This window comes from Tremella mesenterica, assembly GCF_000271645.1.
Source record: "Tremella mesenterica DSM 1558 unplaced genomic scaffold TREMEscaffold_10, whole genome shotgun sequence".
Classification (NCBI taxonomy): Eukaryota; Fungi; Basidiomycota; class Tremellomycetes; order Tremellales; family Tremellaceae; genus Tremella; species Tremella mesenterica.
In genome coordinates this window covers 162,404-182,690 of record NW_006711234.1, presented here as the reverse complement: position 1 = coordinate 182,690, position 20,287 = coordinate 162,404, and the positions used below count along the sequence as shown (strand labels likewise).

The 20,287-nt window shown below is 44.8% G+C and overlaps 8 protein-coding genes across 8 annotated transcripts; 5 read left to right on the top strand and 3 right to left on the bottom strand.

Annotated features, from left to right (window-relative positions):
• Positions 1 to 115: 115 nt before the first annotated feature.
• On the top strand, positions 116 to 790 carry TREMEDRAFT_64089 (uncharacterized protein; the record flags this gene model as incomplete). The annotated part of the gene is made up of 1 exon (XM_007006403.1): positions 116 to 790. One exon carries the CDS (start codon positions 116 to 118, stop codon positions 788 to 790), a length of 675 nt encoding a protein of 224 aa, XP_007006465.1.
• A 912-nt stretch (positions 791 to 1,702) lies between these two features.
• On the top strand, positions 1,703 to 2,301 carry TREMEDRAFT_64088 (uncharacterized protein; the record flags this gene model as incomplete). Its single annotated transcript, XM_007006402.1, has 2 exons — positions 1,703 to 1,748; positions 1,784 to 2,301. The coding sequence occupies 2 exons, from the start codon at positions 1,703 to 1,705 to the stop codon at positions 2,299 to 2,301; spliced, it is 564 nt and encodes a 187-aa protein (XP_007006464.1).
• Positions 2,302 to 3,572: 1,271 nt separating this feature from the next.
• Positions 3,573 to 4,940, top strand: TREMEDRAFT_64087 (uncharacterized protein; the record flags this gene model as incomplete). The annotated part of the gene is made up of 1 exon (XM_007006401.1): positions 3,573 to 4,940. One exon carries the CDS (start codon positions 3,573 to 3,575, stop codon positions 4,938 to 4,940), a length of 1,368 nt encoding a protein of 455 aa, XP_007006463.1.
• A 901-nt stretch (positions 4,941 to 5,841) lies between these two features.
• On the top strand, positions 5,842 to 6,555 carry TREMEDRAFT_64086 (uncharacterized protein; the record flags this gene model as incomplete). Its single annotated transcript, XM_007006400.1, has 1 exon — positions 5,842 to 6,555. One exon carries the CDS (start codon positions 5,842 to 5,844, stop codon positions 6,553 to 6,555), a length of 714 nt encoding a protein of 237 aa, XP_007006462.1.
• Positions 6,556 to 7,074: 519 nt separating this feature from the next.
• Positions 7,075 to 8,316, top strand: TREMEDRAFT_64085 (uncharacterized protein; the record flags this gene model as incomplete). The annotated part of the gene is made up of 4 exons (XM_007006399.1): positions 7,075 to 7,082; positions 7,123 to 7,189; positions 7,383 to 7,517; positions 7,579 to 8,316. The coding sequence occupies 4 exons, from the start codon at positions 7,075 to 7,077 to the stop codon at positions 8,314 to 8,316; spliced, it is 948 nt and encodes a 315-aa protein (XP_007006461.1).
• Positions 8,317 to 8,865: 549 nt separating this feature from the next.
• On the bottom strand, positions 8,866 to 12,091 carry TREMEDRAFT_69614 (uncharacterized protein; the record flags this gene model as incomplete). Its single annotated transcript, XM_007006552.1, has 6 exons — positions 8,866 to 9,121; positions 9,247 to 10,414; positions 10,644 to 10,879; positions 11,044 to 11,305; positions 11,606 to 11,875; positions 11,968 to 12,091. 6 exons carry the CDS (start codon positions 12,089 to 12,091, stop codon positions 8,866 to 8,868), a joined length of 2,316 nt encoding a protein of 771 aa, XP_007006614.1.
• A 454-nt stretch (positions 12,092 to 12,545) lies between these two features.
• Positions 12,546 to 14,186, bottom strand: TREMEDRAFT_33222 (uncharacterized protein; the record flags this gene model as incomplete). Its single annotated transcript, XM_007006276.1, has 7 exons — positions 12,546 to 12,653; positions 12,702 to 12,786; positions 13,016 to 13,131; positions 13,310 to 13,403; positions 13,557 to 13,630; positions 13,837 to 13,902; positions 14,097 to 14,186. The coding sequence occupies 7 exons, from the start codon at positions 14,184 to 14,186 to the stop codon at positions 12,546 to 12,548; spliced, it is 633 nt and encodes a 210-aa protein (XP_007006338.1).
• Positions 14,187 to 15,643: 1,457 nt separating this feature from the next.
• Positions 15,644 to 19,612, bottom strand: TREMEDRAFT_33288 (uncharacterized protein; the record flags this gene model as incomplete). The annotated part of the gene is made up of 12 exons (XM_007006291.1): positions 15,644 to 15,802; positions 16,094 to 16,180; positions 16,231 to 16,286; positions 16,497 to 16,578; positions 16,963 to 17,272; positions 17,566 to 17,657; positions 17,699 to 17,844; positions 18,090 to 18,257; positions 18,349 to 18,525; positions 18,616 to 19,282; positions 19,342 to 19,459; positions 19,503 to 19,612. Coding segments are annotated over 12 exons (2,172 nt in total), but the record flags the coding sequence as incomplete, so codon positions are not given.
• Between the last annotated feature and the right edge of the window lie 675 nt (positions 19,613 to 20,287).

Below are 20,287 nucleotides of genomic sequence, written 5' to 3'. Positions count from 1 at the left end.
TCACGGGCATCAAACCGAGTCCGCTGAGCATTTAAATACTTGACTCTTGGGTTGATCTCACCACTTTTATCCACTTTCATATCACACCATATCACTTTGTCCGTCTGCTCCCAGTATGGAAGACACTGAAGATTGGGAAGCATCTGTTTACTTGATTCATGAACCCACGACTCCTGTATCCTCGACTCTTGTATCCTCGCCTCCTGTATCCTCGACTCTTGTCCGTGCAGTGACACAAATGATAGGCTGTTCAAGTATTATCCTCCTACCCGGTGATACTCGCCCTCTCGTTCTACGACCGGGATTATCTCCAATCCCTGCTATCCTTCAAGGAAGCGTGACCGACAATGGCGCATCCGATGAGGGGTCAAATGGTCCGTGGGCGGAACAGATTATCTATCTTAGAGCCCTATCCACATATCTAGACGGATTGGGTAATACAACTGCGCACACAGTGGACAATGACAAAGAAGGGGATTTACTACTGGATATCACCATTGGCATATCACCCGGTCATCACCAGTATCCCGAGTTTCTGAAGAAAAGCCACTACCATCCGATTCTCCATGGGGTTATGATCCCCTGTTCAAAGCTCGGAGATCCTAATTCGCTGTCCTGTATTGTTGTATGCCCAACACTGACCATGGCCATATTACAAGACGCTGAAATGATGCGGTTTGAGATGGATCCGACTCGCAAGCTTGAACCTGACGACTTGAAAACGGTTCAGGGGGTGGTAAACATGTCAGTGCCCTCCTTTTGTTCAGTAGTGCCAATGTCAAAGCTCTGAGATGAGGAGGTCTTCACCCCACGAGGCCATGTAAAGGACATCACATGTCTTGTTTTCAGAGATATAGTGATGAATGATGACATGATGAGATGCTGAAGTGTTGCTGCGCTTGCTTGTCAGAAGAGTGACACGACCTCTAGATAACGACACGCCTCTTGTTCATGTGGGGTGCTTGAGATGCGGTGGTGTTGTCCACCTAATTCATTTCAGGGAGAGATGCCTGTACAGAGAGACGAGATCGTGTTACGTGACGGACCAAAGCCGTGACGCTTCGAAGCGTCATGGCTCTTAGCAAGATGGATGGAAGATTCGTGCAGCTTCAAGGTCTCACGACTTCCGTCGGTCACGTAACAACGTCTCCCAGATCTGACCTACTCACTGAAAGAAGGGATACTACCGGCCAACAAGCTACAAGATGTCTATCTTTCGATAGCAAGCTCATTTCGAAGCTGGACATTGGCCTGGACGTTGAAAGGATCGGCCGAACCAGCTGCCGATTGTGATTTGTTCCTCCTCCTACCCTTTAGAAAATGAACAAACAATGCTTCTGCCGATACATCAGCAATCATCACGCTTCCTCAAATATCATCACCCCATCTTACTCGACTTTTAGATGCCCTAATATTTCTCTACTTACTTACTAGTCTTCCTTATCCTTTGTTTCAGGTCTCTCCTTCCATGCAGCTCTCCTCCCGAAGTATTTCCTGTCTACCTCCTTCTTCTCTTCTCCATCACCGAGACCCGGGGATGACTCAGGGTTCACCGAGGTAGGCTAACTTCAACCTTTCATCCGTCTCCGTATCCACCCGCACCTTATCAATCTTATTGGGGGATGAGATTCATAGTTGCAAGAGTACGTAAACGAGACCGTAGTGACGCGATCCCTAATTTGATTGACTATCAAGTGACAACATGACAGTCGAGTCAATTAACACAATGTCTGAGAAGCTTTTACATCGTAAGCGATATGGTAATGGTACGTGCTGATATCAGACTCTGCCAATAGACTTGTGAAGATCGTGACCGACATCAGAAAGAACTCAGATTCCAAGTTTAGCTTGAAGGCGAGGTATATGGGACCTTGTAGCGCAATCGAAATACGTAAACCTGGCTCGACTGCATGGGCGGTCATACGTATTACTAATCGAGATGATCCCAACAGTACCTTCCAGGAGGAATCAGAGGAACATAACTTGATCAGAAATGTAAATGTTGACATTTCTGAGGAAGATCTTGACCCCTCCGAGAGGGATGTCGACGCTTCCAAGCAAGTAGAACGGTCCTTGAACGCCTCTTGGGCTCTGTCCGGGGTAGAGATAAATCTATGGGAAGGTACAATCCAAACAGATCTCCTTCAAACAACCAGCCCTGTTCGTACTATCACTGGATGGATGGCTCCGGTGCCAAATGCTTATTGGCAGGATGACAAACCATGGTGGATCATATCCTCAACTGACTTCAATGAATTCCCTACAGAAAAATTGCAAAGGTACAATGGTGATAACAATTGACCCAAATGTCGATTCTCGAGAAGAGGAAGAAGAACAGCTGAGAGCGCTCATCCCGACTATGACTGTATCAATGCCAAAGCTGTGAGGAATGGCATTCTTTGACATGGTATGATCCTATGTATATGTTGGGACAGTAGGTAAGATGGAAGCCATGACAAGAGAGTTTGAACTATGTTTGACAGTGTACAGTTTAATCTTGTGACTATCAACTGTGTACAGTGTCCGTCTACGGTGCCAAACCACATACCGCTTGACAGAGCATTGTGATTGCTGCCTGTTGACTTTGGAAATATAGGAGAAGAAAGAATTCATGCCCCTTCCTTCCTCCCCCTTTCATGCTGGTAGTCATGAGAAGAAATTCTGACAATCTGGTCCGTCCGGATTCTGCCAACTATTGATTAGTTGAGATTATATTATGAATCTTGTTGAAAGACGCTCGGGTGATGTCACCATTGGGCAATAATAGGCAGGGGAAGTCCCTACGTTTTGCCCGCCTTCGTCAGTAGTCAAAATTTATACTTTTAAATGCCAAGCAGTGTTATTGATAAGAAAAAAATTACCCTTGTAATACATACTTGTTTCCTATAGTATAGGGAGACGTCTGCCCTGCCTTAAAAGCGCATTACATCATCATCCGCCCCGTTGGACCAATCAACGCACGGATTTTCTTCTTGACGATTGGTCTCTCCTACTTGTACTCCCGATACCCGACAAGTATCGCACCTACAGTACATATCCACGCCGTCCTCACTTTCTCCCCTCGGATAACCTTCCGCATTTGAAGCCTTTAGCCTTCTTCTACTCTCCACCTCTTTTCATCACCTTCTCCTTGAAACACGGACTATATCCCCATACCCATTACCCGATCCTTTGATCTTCCCTCTGCCAACTTACCCCTTTTGGACCTCATCAAGTCTTTGTCTCTTGAGAATCTATTACTCAATCTTCTTACTAAACCGGTACTTTTTCTTCCACCCATATTCTACCTTTCCTCCATCTTCCCCATCTAAGATTACTTTTCGTTTCGGATATATTACATACCAGTAAGATCCTCGCGACGTCCTCTGCCTACCGCCGCGTATCCATACCATCGACTCTTGACTTCTGTTTCTCAACTACTAGCTCAATCTCCACCTCCAGCCCCTTGTCTGATTAGTGAGCAGATAGCATAGTTGATCATCTCCAGACCAGCACTATACTGATATTCAGCTCATCCAAATAGGGCAGTTGTGTCGGTATCTGCTCCTTGCTTCTGTTACGTCTCTTCCGAAATGAGTGATGATACGACCATTATACCCCCCTCTTCTTGTTCTGATTCTTCTCAAGTATCTCTGCAACGAGTCCCGATCGATGAAACCCCGGACAGTCGTTGTTTACCAGGCAGACATCGCGAAAATGTTGAAGCTTTTCAGATTGGGTCAGACAAGATCCCCCTCAAGGAGATCGAAGTGGCTCTCCGAGGACTACAAGGTCTGTGGACTGCGTCCATCAGTTTCCAGCGATCCCACCTCATCCGCAGCATACACAAACCCACTCTCATTGGGGGTGTGTCAGGCTGGGGTGACCGTCAGAAGCTCATCGTTTCCATGGAGCCACACACACTCACAGTTATCGCCCATAGCAATGCAGGAGGTGGGATCCTCATTAGCTCCTGCCGATCAATGCGAGATGACTTCGCCTCTGGGCCTGAATCAGCCAACCAGAAACTACACTCAAGGGTAGCATTCATTTCCAGGACGTGCAGATTCACACTAAGGCGTGAGGAGTCAGCTTTGGGAAATTACGAGCTGGCAATTTCCAATTTTGATGATGATAAGAGCACTGTTGTGACCCTTGAATGTGATAAGTCAGGTGCTGTCTCTATCAGATCTTGTCAAGTGAGATCAACCAATGGAGAGCTCACCTGTGATCCGGAACTAGGCAAACAGGAACTGAAACTGAAAAGTGAAGTCAATTCCGGGCAAGACGAATTCACTCTCAATCCAGACGGGACAACTTTGAACAATTGTAAACAACTCTTCATCTCTGATGTCAGTGGTAACCCGCGCACTATTGTGGGTCTGGAACGTAATACCTCGAATACGGTCCGTGTCATCTTTTTTGAAAGGATACCCGTTGGAGAGGATTCTAGCATTGACTCCGAGCTGGGCGTCCAGGAATTGAAGTGGAGGAGCGTAGCAGTGGGAGTAAGCACCGTCAATGATGGAAATGAAAGAACTTGTGTCCTTGTCGAAAGTCTTCATGGCTTAGCATTCCCAGTTGGACCCAAACAACCTAGTCAATCCCGGAGGATAGTCGTTCGCACTCAAGAACTCATCTCCTTTATCAGGCAGAGCCCTGAATCAAAGTTTGTACTCGGTATAGCCCGTCCGTCGTTGAAGAGTGATTATGATTTGATGGCCGAGTTTCAAGCTGTACAGCAACTTCGGGCTATAGAAGCAAGTAAGAACGGTGACGGAATTTGGTATGGTGGCCCGTCCAACTCAGCAATAGAAGGGAGACAGGAGACTAGAACTGAGGCTTCCAGTCCGACTTCAATTGAGGAAACCAGGAGTGTTGGTGACCGCACTCCGTCCACCGAGATTCCATCAAAAGGAGGTCCAAGTGTCACAGATCACAAACTTCGATCCAAATTGTGATTTGGCAAGGGAGGCTATTCAGTATTATAACACCATCACTGATTGATTGAGCAGTCAATAGGGTTATGCTTCATGTCTATGTAGTAGGTACTGTATGAGACTATAGCTAAGGAGGAGTACAACCCTCTAGTCGAAGACCATGTCAAAACCCATGTATGAATATTATCATGACATAGGCTTAGTGCAAGAGACCTCTTGTCCTGAGGAGATAGTGTGTCAAGTGAAGGACGGAAGACCGTGACACTTCGGAACCTCACGGGTCAGATCGTGAGAGATCAAAGTTCCGTGCAGCTTTGGAGTGACATGATCTTCCGCCATGACACTCTAAAGAGTCATATTCTAATGACCGTGACCATGGGAAGGTTTCTCCTCCATCCATCATTATCACCTCAAGTGACACCAGAGAAATCAAGGTAAGGACCTCATCCTCTCCCTCCATACATGGCTTCAACTCGCCGACTAAATGATAGTAGCCGGCCCGTCTCGCCTTCTAATCGACTCCCTCGCCTTCCATCCCTTTCCGTCCAAACGACACCATCCGGCACCTCCCTTTGTTTCTACCCCGAGTCATCAGACATGTATGGACTCATAGTCACACCTGATGTCTTCTTGGTGTTCCATCTCTTTTTGTATATCAAGTATGTCTGTCTTGACCATGTCCTCAATAATCTTGACAAGCATTTCTCGAAAGACTTTCACAACCCCCCCCCCTCTCACCAAATTCATCTTGTCTAATCTACTCCCTCTCTTCCTTCCCGTATTCCACTTAGCCCTGTGATCTGGCTGAATGGTATCTGATCTATCCACAGGCTTCCAAACCTCCTGATTACTCAGTGTGTACTATCATCAACTCAATCCACCTAGTTACTCAAACGGAAACTCGGATCGAGGAAAAGACATCATGTCCCCTACTCTGCCCCCTCGTTTTCCTCCTGCGGTCGAACCGATGCGATACATGTGGAACGCAACATTTTCCCATTCGTTCAATGATCAAGGTGAATTGAAGATCTCCAATGTCGAACTTATGAATTGCAGTCAAGTCTCATTATACAGTACTGACCCAAATGATTCAAGAGAACAGTGTGGGATCATCTTGACACAAGATAGCAAGTACGGTCATATCCTAACTTCTACCTCCTCTTTCCCTTCTAGTTCAACTCTCACTCATCTACCTACTGGGTCATCCCAAGCTCCGAGCAAGATGAACACTCTCACCGTCCCATTTCCTTCAGCTAGAAGCACCTCCATTCCTACACTTACCAATGGAAGTGTCTTGAAAGGTAGAGGCAAGGAAATCTCCCTGGTCCTCACGGATTTGGAGTATGAAGAGTACTCGGAAGATGTTAGATCACATATATTTGTCTCAGCCATACCCGGAACGGCATGGACGGACAAGGGTGGTGGAATACCCCATGAGCAAAAGATAACGGTGATTACTCAGGGTTTGGAGAGGTTCTTGAGGGAATTTGCCAATGGGAGTTTACAAAGTGTCAGTATTGTCAGACCGGCAGTTTTGAGTAGTACACACGAACGTGAGAAGATTGGGTCGTACGGACAAACTACTAGTGCTTTGAGTAGGAGAAAAGGAAGGGATACCTATTACTCGAGACTTTGAACTAAACCTAATGGGTGGGATTTCACTGGTGTCATGATGTTATTGGGTATTCTGGTGTTTATACAAGTATTGTTGTTATGAGTGACATTGAATACGGGGGTTTATGTACTTTGTCATTTAAGAAACACGGAATTTGGTCATGCAAGTGTTGTTCAGCGTGCATTCCACTCCTGATGGGGACGAGGTAGATCCATGACACTCATTTCTTCTATGACATCACATGATGGAACGATTCTCTGCATCTCCATTATCACCTTGTCTGCTGTGTCCTCATACAAGTACAGTACCAGCACTCATACTATTCCCGTCCGAAAGTTGCATTATCGGAAAGTCGCACTAACGGAAGCATCGGTCGATTCTCGGGGGGATACCGTGCGAAGAGGTCAAGAAATGTTCGAAAATTGCCACATTCAACACGAGTGCCACACTGCCACAATTCGACACATTTCGCCACTCACTGACTCTTCTCCAACATCCATCTCCATCGTACAACTGTACCAACATTCATCATCTACCAATATGACAGAGTGAGTGCCCTGGGTTATGATAAATAGTGCTGACGTCCAGATGGTGGGTATCGAAGAAGAATTACTGGTGCAAATATTGCAATATATGGATAAGGGACGATGCACCTGTCAGTCTTTCCCTTTGTCCCTTTTCTTCTATCGTCCTTCTTTCTTCCCTTGATAGCCCACTCGTCAATCACACATTCGGATATGAGCGTTGTGATGCGAAGGTGATCAAACGACTTTCACGTCTTGACACACCATGCATTCATTCATGTGATGAGAAATAATCAATGACGACCAATTTATACTAATCCTTAGTCGAGGAAACAACACGAAACGGGATTAAAACATATCGGTAATCGAGAAAGATACATAAGAGATATATATAAAGATGGTAATCTTGCTAAGCAGGCTAAAGAAGAAGAAGCTATTGAGATAGCTAAGATAGAAAAGGTAAGTACATCATTCTCTAACTCCTGCTCTTCAAAACGTTGTACGTTTTACTGATATGTAGAACGCAGCAGAAGCTCATTCCAAAGACACACATATCTCAACCTATAAATCTCGTCCATCACTTCTATCAACACTACCATCGTCATCTTCTTCTTCCTCCTCACAACATCGTATACAAATCCCAAAAGATAAATTCGCGAATTATTCAACTGCTAAACAACTCGGGTTTGATGATCCCGATACACATAAAACGTCTTATGAGATTGAACAAGAGATAAAAGGACGTGGTACGAATGTTGGGGCTTGGGAAGTGGTGGATGATTTACCAAAAGGTTTGGATTCTTCATCACTTGGTTTAGTCGGTGAAAGGAAAGTTGATGAGGATGATCCGGATGAATTCAAGATACAGGAAGGTAAAAGAGGAAGGGAGATTTGGGAAGAAGAGGATTACGATTTATCTTCATTGAGAGGTATGAAGAAAAAAGTCAAATCTCAAAATCAACTCGCGGAGGAACAAGTCAAGGAAGAGGAAGAGGGGGTGGGAGAGGGAGAGGGATGGAAGGGGAAAGTAGAGTTGGAAGTGAAAATGGAACAGGGGAAAGGTTTGATATATAATGGTGAGGAAGGAGGTTGGACCAGAGTTGATTCGGGGGAAGAAGAGGAAACGTCAGTAAAGAAAGAGGATGATGGTGAGAAGAAAGAAGAAGATTTAGTTGAGTCGGAAAATGTGATAACGATTCCTAAGGAAAACACCAGTTTGTTCAAAAAACGTAGACCTCCACCGTCAAGGAAGAAATGATTTTTTGCTCTATGTAACACCGTAACAATACTGTCACCTACCTTTATTGCTTCATACGACACTTTAGTTCAACCCGATTACTGATTCATACTTTTCTCTTGTACTCTGATGACTCTGACAATGAATGATCAACTTACTTCCCAATGTGTCTCACTCACACTGCGACCCTCGGTTCTACAGCTCCCATCATTGGAACAATCCTCATCGTTTCGGTCGATCCTTAGATAACCTTTCATTCTGGCTACTTACTCGTCGCATGATGAGTATTGCATCTTCATACCATTCCTGCAAACGAAAAAACATTGCCGGCTCATGTCAAGACGTCACGGTGCAGAACATGTACTGGGAACTAACATACGAGTAGAAACCGGAACGGTCACCCAGCCGAATTGGTCTCGCGCCGTTCTGGTTTCAATGTGAGGTACAAGTACAGTAGAGAAACACGTCAAAGTGTCAAAAACAATCGTAACAGGGGAGGGGGGCCAACGAAAGAATCATGTAGATGACATGTCGGAAAATAAATAAATAAAAACGTATGATAAGTTATGCTTAAAACTTTCGACTTTTGACAACCTGTGAAATCCCACTTTTTTCACCTTTGTAATCCCCTCCTAAACTTGCTTGACCACCTTTGAAAACAGCTCTTTGAGAACCCACGCGTCTCTTAGCTTTCTCATAAGCTTGTCGTTTCTTCACCCTTGGGTTCCTACCGGTTTTAGATCGACGCGGTGTCAAACCTCTGTTTTTCTCAATCGCCCTAGAGACGGATCGAGGACCGGATGTGATTTCGTCTTGTAATGATGCACTGGGATCAGTAAAAGTTCCATGATACACAGGTAGGGAACGACTAGATTTCTCATTGATATCATAACGGCGATAAAACGATATGGAATGAGATGATGAAGAATAGATGTTATGGGAAAAACTCACAATTTTTCCATTCTCTTTTCTTCATGAGCAATTTCCTTTTCTACTTTTTTCTCCTCTTTTCGTCTCTTTACCAATTCATAATACCCATCTGATTCCCCTTCTCCATCATCCTCCTCTCTCGGATGTTTCTTACTTCTACCTCTCTCTTTCTCACCTGATATCACCTGCCTTGTCTCTTCCCCACCAAACCTATCTCCCTCTTCATCCCTCGAGTTCATCTCGACGAGTCCACTAGCTCCAGACTCAAGCCTCTCCCCAGTCCCCCTCTTGAGAACCGAATCCCTTGCAGCCTTCCGATCTCTATAAGGAACATCATCATCCCCTCCTAACCTTCTTTCCCTAGCTGCTGTCCGTCTTGCTGACGTGGAAGCGATTTTAGAAGTATGGAATGCCAAAGACCTCTTACGTCTTTCTTTGTCTGATGCATCCGCATCGAGTAAAGAGGTAGGATCTCCCAAGGCGTCGTCGAATATGTTGGACCGTTTCGACCGTAAGGAAGGGATAAATTCTGGTTCTTCCAATATTGCCACATCAGATTTTGGGGATTTCGAAGCTTTAGATTTCTTTTGTTTCTCAAATAGGTTGTTGGTCGAGTTATCGCTCTCAAACATGTGTTTGGATTTTGGAACCTTGATAGATTTGACAAGTCTAGTAGTGAAGGATTTGTCGGATTTGAGATTTTTGATCTTGTTGTTCGACGCTGATATGGGTGATTTATCCGCATCAGCCAGAAGATCTTCTAATTCCCCATCTTCCAAATCTCCCTTTAACCAAGATAATTCCCCCGTGGGGATCCTCTTTGTTCTTCTACTTGAAAGTTTCCTCCTGTCCCTCTTGGTAGCCCCAGCCAAACTTTCTCCTTCCTCATCCTGATCTTCATCTTCATTACTCTCGTCATCCAGAGAACTGAATGAATCCAATCCGTCCGAAGAATCTAATTCATCCGAGTCGCTCAGCTCGTCCAGATCATCAAGCTCATCCAAATCACCCCAGTCAGGAGCATCCATAGCTGCATCCAACTCCATCTTATCTAACATCACCACCCCAGCTTTGAGCTTTACCAATCGGGCTATGACGCGTGGGAGGAGGGATGATGTGGAGGAGGAAGGTGGGATAGAGATGAGGTGGAGGTAGAATGTGAGTGTGGATGTGTAAGTCAGGAGGGTTTCTGTGGGTCAACACAATCCTACGATCTCAAAAATCTGGCAGTGGGTAAGGCTCTAAGCAATCACAAGCAAGGATCGGATAGATCATGATATTTCACGACAGAAGGTGGATTGAAATGTCGACTTCAGATCACTGGTCAGACACCCTTCCGATGAAAGTCAGAGAAAGACCCGAGCATCAGACAAGTGGACAGAGTGAATTAACCAGGGAGTGAAGAAAAGGTGACCCACGATAATGTAACCATCCTAAAGGTTTATGCAAATTCCCCTCTCCATCTTTCTCCTCTTCCATCTTTCCCACACCTTCTGCGGTCCGTTCCAATCTATCAAGCATCAAAGGGTAATCTCTAGCCAAGGCAAGTTTGAGAGGATCATGTAATTCCATATGTTTCAAAATGACGACAGGGTCTGAAGTTTCGGGTACTGGAGGTGGGGCTGGTTTTTCCTCTTCTATGGGGTCGTCATTACTGAGTGTCAATCTTTATTTTCTGTGATACCATTTCAGAAATTGACCCTTTCACCTTTATGCAGTGAAGGAAGTGAAAGTAAGAGCTATCATACACGGACAAGAAGTACATCAAAGAAGGAAGGGGAGAGGAGAAGATTTGTAAAGAGCAGGTTGATGACCCACCCATTCATATCTACTCTTCCCATATCATCCAAATCGTCCAACCCCCAATCTTCTTCCCCCAAACTTTCCCTGGCTTTTCTCTGTAACCTCTTTACTTCTTTCTCTTCCAACTCCCTCTCTTCTTCCCTTTTCTCATCTAAAACCCCTTGAGATTCTTTTTCTTTCCTTGTAGATGGGCGGGAATAATACGATCTTCCCCATCCTTCTTCGCTTTCACTTTGATCTGAATCGTCCGTGTCACGGGAAGGTTCTCCATTGGTGACTATATGATCAGCTATATGCTGTTAAGTAATCTCAAAACAACCTCCCATTTCTCCATGACTCTCTTGGTGCATAACGACACCAGCACAGAAGGAAACGGACACGGCGCGAAACGGGCAGAGAGGATTCGACGACACCGCGAAAGTACAACCCGTAAAAGCAAGATAAAGGCAAGAGTAAGAGATAGGAGGGTAGACATGTCAGAACAGAGATGGGTGTAACAGCAAATAATTGGAGAGAAGAGCGACTAGTAAAGTTCAGGCATAGGGAGATGAGCCCAGGGAGCAAAAAAGAAACCCACCTTCATCTTGCCCATCCGATTCATCCGACACTTGCACCTTCCCATATCTACCTTTTGTAGAAACATCAATTCTCTTCTTATCTTTCCTCTTCTTCTTCTCCCTTCTTTCATCTTCTACTTCCTCTTCCTCTTCATCCTCCACTTCATCGTCCTCATGTATCTGACGGTGGTCTAATCGAGGGTTATCGGGTAAAGCCAATACCTCTTCTTCGTCATTTGAAGAAGAATCGGACTGATGATCAAACATAATTCGATCGCGTTTGAACATATCTGAATATCAGGATTTCTACTCTCTTCTTAATCCAGGGTAGAGACTCATAAACTCGTGCAGAAGAGATTATGTTGTGATTGAAAAAACCTACGTTCATCCACCCCACCTTGCTCCAGAGTATCTTCATAACTCTCCATCCTCTTTATACTCTTTCCTGGTGCTTGAGAGGCTTTGTCACGCCCTTTAGCACCTTTTTGCCCTTTATGTTTGACCATTGTGGTGAGTACTGTATGAGAGGGACGATGATAGAGGAGAAAAAGGTGGGATGTGCAGATTGCGTTCAAAGTTTTCGCATGCCTATTCTCGGTAAGGTACATGTCCACACCGACGCGCCTATTCGTCTCCGACAAGGCGACCGGCAACTGGTTCGGTTATGTATAGGCCTCTACTTGAAAATTGAATTGAAAAGGTGTTGTGTGAGTAATTGAATACATCACATTGTAACGTAGATAGGACAAGCAGAGAGATGGTACAACACATGCATATCACTCATCCACCCAGTCTATCAACAAGCCGTTTACTTCGATCAGCAACATTCATCATACCACAAAAAGGGCAGCAAGACCGATTCATGAAGCGGGGTTCGAGACGAGCGCGAAGGAAAGGTTGAGAAAAAAGAGTGGAGATAGATACGAGAGAACAAGGAATCAGGATTGAAGGATATCTAACTCACACAAAAGCAGGTGTCGAAACTTCTGGTTCACCAGTTTTACTCCACATTTCCCTAGGCCAATAATCTTGTAAGAAGACATAAGTATGTCCAGCTAACATTCCGACCTGGTACTGGTCAGATATTAATCACGCTATGACAAAAGTATGACTTACAAGATCACCGACGGCAGCTTGGAAACCACCTTGTAATAACCAACTGAAACCTACTAGACAGATTGGGAGGTATGGAGCTGTTATACTATTCATCAGCATTATCCTATATGTCTCTGGGAGTATCATCCTGTATCGTACCACAAGTGATTCCCTTAGTACACGAGGATGGGTTTAACCTCATATTTCACCTCACACGACTATTGTGTACTGACGCATCCCCATCAAGGCAGGAATGGTGGAGGGTGAAAGTGAGATGAGACTGAACTGTGGTGCCGAGCGATAGGTCGAGGGAGATGAAACAAAAGAGAACTCACGTAACCACCCCGAATAAAGACATTTTTATAGATGGATTCCTTCTTGACCAAATGTATACAAGAGCGAACGCCAAGGAAGAAGAAAGGAATGGGAGTGTTAAAAGAGGAGAGATGACCTAATTATTTAGCTCGTATCCTTTTCCAACTCTCCGACTCATTATCCTCCCTATCCCTTCAAATATGAATATACCATTTTATGGGAGTGAACTATGTTATTTGCAATCTGTGACAATCCAACATATCATTCGTATGAAAGTACGAGAAGAAGAGCTGCGAGATCTGGGATTCACTCACCAACAGAAAAGTAGCACAGAGACATAATAACCAAACGTAATCTGCTTTCCTAGAAGAAAAAGAATTTTCCTCTAATAACCGAGAATATCTCATCCTATTCATCAGCGAATTCCAAAAGTAAGATGTTCCATCCAATCCCAGTAGAGACGATGAATGATCTAATCCCACAACGTTGAAGAATAGCCAATATCAGAAAGGAATGATGAGTCAATAATTCCCGGAAATTAGAAGATTGTTTTACACTCACAGGAAGAAAAGATGAAATGCTAGATCTAATGATAGTGGACCGAAATAGAAGAAAGTGGTTGCGAAACGCCATATCTATTATCAGCGTGTTCGTGTTCACTGAGGTTGAGAAATGTACAAAGTGTATTCAGAGGAGAACAAGGGGTCTTCAGTTGACGTACCAGTCAAGATAGGGGAAGTTACTAGGTGATCATGGGCATAAATGGCTGGGTGAATGGGTTGATGGGTGAATGGATGAATGGGTAGAAAGGTGGATAGGGAGGAACTTGGAACTGACTCACTTGCATCTTCATTATAGCCTGTTTCCAAGAGAAATACAATTGTATAGGTGCTATAGCTTGACATTCCTAAATCATCAACTCTCATTTCTCATTTTTGGCTTTTCCACCCAAATACTTCAAAAAGGATGAAAGAATGAACCGACGAGTGATATTTGGGATACAAAATACAAGATGTCAAAGAATGAACCCATGAATGATATTTGGGATACACGATAGGAATGGACTTAGATGAAGACACAAGAAAAAAGACAAAAACTCACAACTAAAACACTAGTAGCAACCGCCAAAACAACCCAAGTCCTAGTGACGGGTGGAATATCAGTGATCCATTGTTCTACCGGTTGTGCCATGTTTTTCTCTACCCTCTCTGATCAGTCCAAGTCTACCGACTGATCTTTTTAATTCGTCACCGAGGTAGTATGTTTTGCGTGGTATATCACGCGACGATGGATCCAAGGTTGTGTATCTTGACGTCGGATGAATTCTTAAGGGAAGGAAAGTCGTGGATGTTGTACTACGCCCGAGACTAACTACGTTTTGTGCTGTCCGATGTGTTGAGATGTATTGTATCTCTCTAGCCGATGGATGTTGCGTAGACGATCCCAGACCCAGCACGACTCGCAAGGGCTATTCGAACTGTATAAATGACGTTGAGCAGTCGCGGTTGAAGGAGAACATCAAGCACTCATGATGTCAAAGGAGAAAGAAGTGCGACGACTGCAACTTGAGCATCGTTTCCGTCGGAAAGATGCATCCTTCTCTCTACCTATACCACTATATATGCTACGCGCTACGGCATATAAGACAACCCAGCATCAAGTGAAATCCGAAGATATCCCATGAGACCAGATATGCACTTTACTCAATGAGAATATTGCTTCAAACAATTCCTATACCTTGCCCTTGTCTCGACTTCGTAACGTCCGACTCGACTTTTCTACCTCTACCACAACCTTCTTCACCCTCCCTCTCCCTCTCTTCCCTCGTCCCCCTCTTACTGATCTCCCAGACTCTTCTCCTCCCTGCATAGGTTTCTCACCCAGTCCCGAATCTCTGTCCACATCAAAAGGAGCACCTCTCTCAACAGTTTCCAACTGCACAGGAGACTGAAGAACATCCAGAGAAATATCTGAAGAAACAGGATGTTTGCCTAATACCGACCTTGATCCCACAGCCTCATCTTCATCCGCATTCCCTTCACTAGATCCAGCACCGGACCTCGACTTTACTTCTTGATCAGACCTCATCGGATCGCTTCGTGTGATATCAATCTCGGAGGTCACCCCAGGCCTGTCCACGTCGACCAACAAGGATTGGCCAGACGAGTTGTCGACATTTCGAAATGACGAAGAGGATACTTTGGTAGGTCCAGAAGATACACGCCATGATGTGGGAAGAGTGGGGGAATTTTCCGAAGGAGGAGCATGAGTTGGAGAAGGGATAACCGGATAGATTCGAGAGGAATCAGGGGGATGGTCCGACGGACTTCCACTCCTCATCCTCTCAACCCAAGCGGTAGAACTTTGAACATTCGCAAAACCTATAATCTCCTTGGCACCTTTCGGTCGATTTTGATTGGAGGTGAAATGATTGGACGAGTTGGCCATTGGGTTGTGTTGATTTTCCATCAACTGAGAAATAAGCATAATGTCTGACGGCAGGGAATGATAATGGGGTTTATGACTCGTGGACTCGTGGACTCGTCGAGGATAAGACTGGGTAGGAGATTGTGCAGGTGAATTTCCCATTGTCCAAATACAACAGAGGAGAATGGGTCGATGGGGAGGTGTTAAGTGACAAAGAAAGCTCAGCCGGAAGAACTCACCCCATCTCCTTGTCCATATTCCTCTTGAAGTCGCCGCTTAACACGAAGCCCGTTGATCAACTTCTTCCAACGTTTCAAAGCTCGATCTTCCGCTTTGACCCTACTTCTTTCCATAGCAGCAGCTTCGGATTCCCAATATGCCTGATGTGTCAGGGTACACTCGGCATATTAATCTGGGATGGTGAATGAACACAGGATTGATCTTTGGATAGATGGACAGATACCGAGATGGTATGTACGAGACAATGGCCAGGTACGAAAAGTCATATCCGGACCGGTAAATGGACAAAGAACTTTTTTCTCCACCTCAACGAGTAGCCGAAAACCGAATGTCTATTCGAAACTAGTAGAGAGCTCAGACTCATCATCCAGACTGACAAAGAACAAATCCGGTCCAATTGCAGGTCCATATACCCAAGACAAGTAACTCACCTCCAAGACAATACTCTCCATGTCCTCCGCAACCACAATTCCCGTGATGACCGGTATAGCACGTTGGTTTTTGAATTCAAACCCGGTCTATCCGTAAGTCTATCATATACATCAGTTTGTAATGGAGTTCTACTCACACAAGCTTCGGCATAACTGATACCTAGTTGTTTGGTAACTTTGGCAATACCTTGATCTGATAATCAGCTTTTCTCCGGATGTTCAGTGAAACAAGTCCCATAAGAGCGGCTGGTGAGGGGAGACAAGAAATCTGTCAAGGGAGAATAAAATGGACGTCTCGTGAACAGATGGCGAGACGCAAAGGGGGGGGGGGGGGGCTCGGTCATTGAAAGACTGTGGTATAATGAGATAGTGCTAGATAGGGAGATAAAACTCAGCAACTCACATGGGAGATGAACAGCTCCTAAGGGAAGCATAGTAGGTACGTATAAATCTAGGTTACCAAATGTGTTGGTAGGTATGATTCCCTGGTCGTCAATCATTTCATCATTGAGACCATCTTCGTCCAGTTTAACTACCTAACAACTAAACTCATTTCTTGCTCTTTTGTCTGATCCATGGCAGTACGGTCGGATCGCAATCGAGTCGCAAGTCCATTTGTCCGCGAACCCGCGCACAAGAAGGGAAGCCGACGGAGCAGGCGAACGACCACATAGAGTGATCAACCGACACAAGATGATTGTCAAACAACACAAGGAGATTGTCCGACTACACGAAGAAGGGAAGATACCAGACCGAACGACTATACGTAAGAAGGACGAGAAGTATACATGAAGAGAGCATGTCCATCAAACATGAACAGAAATGAAGGGACTATGAAAGACAAACAAGGGAACAGTAACAACACTCACATCCCTTATAGGTTCAGGTCTATACAACTCAGTTTGCCATTCGGCATATAAACCTTGTTGTACCTCTTCACCACCTTCCAATCTTACCAATTCCTGTGCTCTTCTCTTTTGTATAGTGACAGCACGTTGTTTTACCCATTTCAAAGGTTCTTGTTTATCTCTAATCTTTCTACCCATTCTCATCCAATTCTCAGACGTTTTACATTGTTGTACTGAAGAACGACGAAAGACAGGTTCACCTTTGAACCTACCTATTTCACGTCGAGGATTTAAGACTTGATCTCTTTTTAAATGACGTTCGAGTACGTATCTGGGGTCAGGGTTTGATACCATGGTTTCATGACTGGTTGCATCTTGAACATGAGATGCCGGTATTGGGTATGTTGGGAGGGATGAATACAACTTGTGTTCTTTTTCGTATATGGCCGATGACGATCCGTTATTTCCTCGTCTTCACTGCGGAGGGAAGGGAGGGGAGGTCTCAGTGACAGGGTTAATCAGATTCTCCAAGGACAACCCATAACGGGACAAAACGACGTGGGAGCTTTTATAGGGATAAAAGGTGAGAGAGCATGTGTAGGGAGGGAAAGACCGGTGACTCACATGGGATGATCTTTAAATCCATTCATATGTAACGGCATGCCTTCTGAAAAATGACTAGTTTCCAACTCAGCATCTTCTAAATCGTCTCGTTTCTACCATTAGCTTGCATGATGATCACAATCGTATAGCTTACCAATCGATAAGGTCTTTCTAAAAACCTGACCACTCCATTCCACCAATCCTCTTCATCCTTCTTTGGAGGAATACGAAGTTTTGAAGTTTTCGCACCGAAATTCTTCGCATATCTTAATGTTACATCTCTAGCGTGGCCATCTGTTTCTTAGCAACGAAAAACACCATGAGTATTCCTCTCCAAACCCAACTGGAGAGACATATACCGTCAACCACGTACCCAAACAAACGCTTGCATACAGCTCAACTCTCAGAATCCAGACGCTTTTGGACGTTGATGTCACAACCAGCGAAATAGAAATCAACTCGATCTCAGGAGATAAATGGTGGATGGTGGTATATTTGTACGCAATTAAAGAGGGAAAACAACGGAAATCGAACATACAACTCACCCTCTTCAAACGCCACGACATAAGTCATCCTCACTAACCCACTATCATTATTAGGTTCGTAATGCGCTTTCTTCCTTATAATCCCGGAAACAGGATCCACAGGGATCCATCTTTGATCCGACCGACTGAACACTTCTGCCCAAAATACAGGAGGTTGCGATTTCAGATCTGATTATCAGCACACCGCCGCAGATATCACTTGGATCCGCACCCACAACGATCCAGCGGAAGGGTCGGAGGTGGGGAGATCTGGTCTCACCTTGCTTCGTCTTGACTTTCTTCTTTGGTGTGATGGTCGGTTTCTGTTTCCTCAACCTGTACAAATCTGCCGGATCTTGTAAACGTCTTTTCCCAGCTGCCCTAATTGGTTTCCCCGATTCCTCCATTTTACTCCCCAAGACTTCTTTTTCTGCCAATTCTGTTTCTCCAGCAGTTCCTTCGTTCCCAATGGATGGTTCAGTTCCAGGAGTTGTAAGCTTCGTCCCATCTATAGATGGTATATAAACCTCTTCGAACTCATCCTCACTGTCCTCATCATCTCCATTACCTTGTCGACTTGCTACAGTCTTTCCTCCACTCCCCGCTCCGGTAGGTTTCTTCTTAACTAAAGACTTCTCCGCTCTCCATGGTACAGCCTGTATCGAATATACCAACCTTGTCCCTAAACCACAAGCTCTTGCGAGAGCTACGAACAATTGAGCTGAAACATCTCTCGAACCTTCTTGTTGTAAAGCTTTCTTCATCAAACTATTGACGCTTCTCAATCTCTCGCCCCCTGCTCCTTCTCCTATTTGTTCTATCCAGACATCTTCCATTTCCTTTTGTTTACCTTTTTTACTAGAAGCAGGTGATGTTTGTTCTCTACCTTTTCCTTTCTCCCTGGACGAAGGAGTTTGATGGTTGTTATTCGTGGATGTTAAGGAGATTGATTGGAGATTGAAAGTGGGAGTGAGGAAATCGGTCTTGGTCAAGGGAGGAAGATTATCAATGATCTCTTGTACTTCATCCCATGGTCTAGTCCTCAAACCTATGGTATAATCGGGAATGTCGAAAAACGATTGAGACCACCAAGTGACTAAAGATTGTAAAGCCTCGAAGAAAAGTCTGGAACGTTGTGCTCTATCGGGGAAACGTGAAGGAGGGATATTGAATGCCGCTTGTAGTGGATGAGGGAGAAGAGAGAGTAATCTGGCCTGAAGTCTATCAACACAAACGTATCCTTTTGGGAACATGTCTTGAGATGCAGACCGACCTTTAGAAGGGAGTTTGAACACCACCTATTTCGTATTCTAGCACTCGCCAGAAGACAGACAACATGTAATTTATGAATTTCCATTCGTATAGCACGATCTTTACTGGTTATCGGTTTCCTACGAGTCAGCGTGTATTTTACACCAGAACATGCGACCTCACTTTCTCATGGCCAACAATAACCTTTTGGCTTTCTCTTCAGGTGTCTCACCACCTATCTCCACACGGATCACATTGCCCTCTTCTTCTTCTTCACCCGATTGACTGTCATCTCCATAACCAGCATAATCGTCGTCTACACTGGGAGCTGTGGTATTTCCGGGAGTATCATGTATCCCTCTGCTTGAAGTGCCAATACGAGGTGAGGAAGGTCCAGCGGTAGGTATGACAATCTCTTCAAAATCTTCCTCCTCTTCGTCATCTTGGTCGTTTTGGTCGTGCGTCGGAATATCAGTTGATTTGAGATGCAAATCTTCTTTCCATCAGTGTCCATTACATTGTTAGATCCATTACAAACCTTTAGTCTGTCCCTTGTCTCTCACGATGACAGGTGGAGGAGGACGAGGGGTCCGATGTGGCTTGTCATTGATGACCTTTCCATTCTTCTTGGGAGGTTTGACCGGTGTGGACTCCTTGACCAACCTCTCCTCAACAGATTTCCTGGGGATAATCTTACTCTTCTTCGGTCTCGCAGCACTCATGATGGTCCTGACAGAGCCATATAGCGATAGGATGAAAAGCGTAAGTAGTAGTAAAAGTGAGAAAGTGAGTGACCATCGGGAAAGTGAGAAGGGGGGGTGATCGGACTGACGGAGATGACGTAATCTCCGTGTGGCCCCACGTGGCATTTGAACCCCTTGCACCCAACTCTGACATATAACCTCTTCCTCCAATACATCCCCTTTCCTTATATAACCATCCAGTAGCTCATGCTTCTTCCTATACTC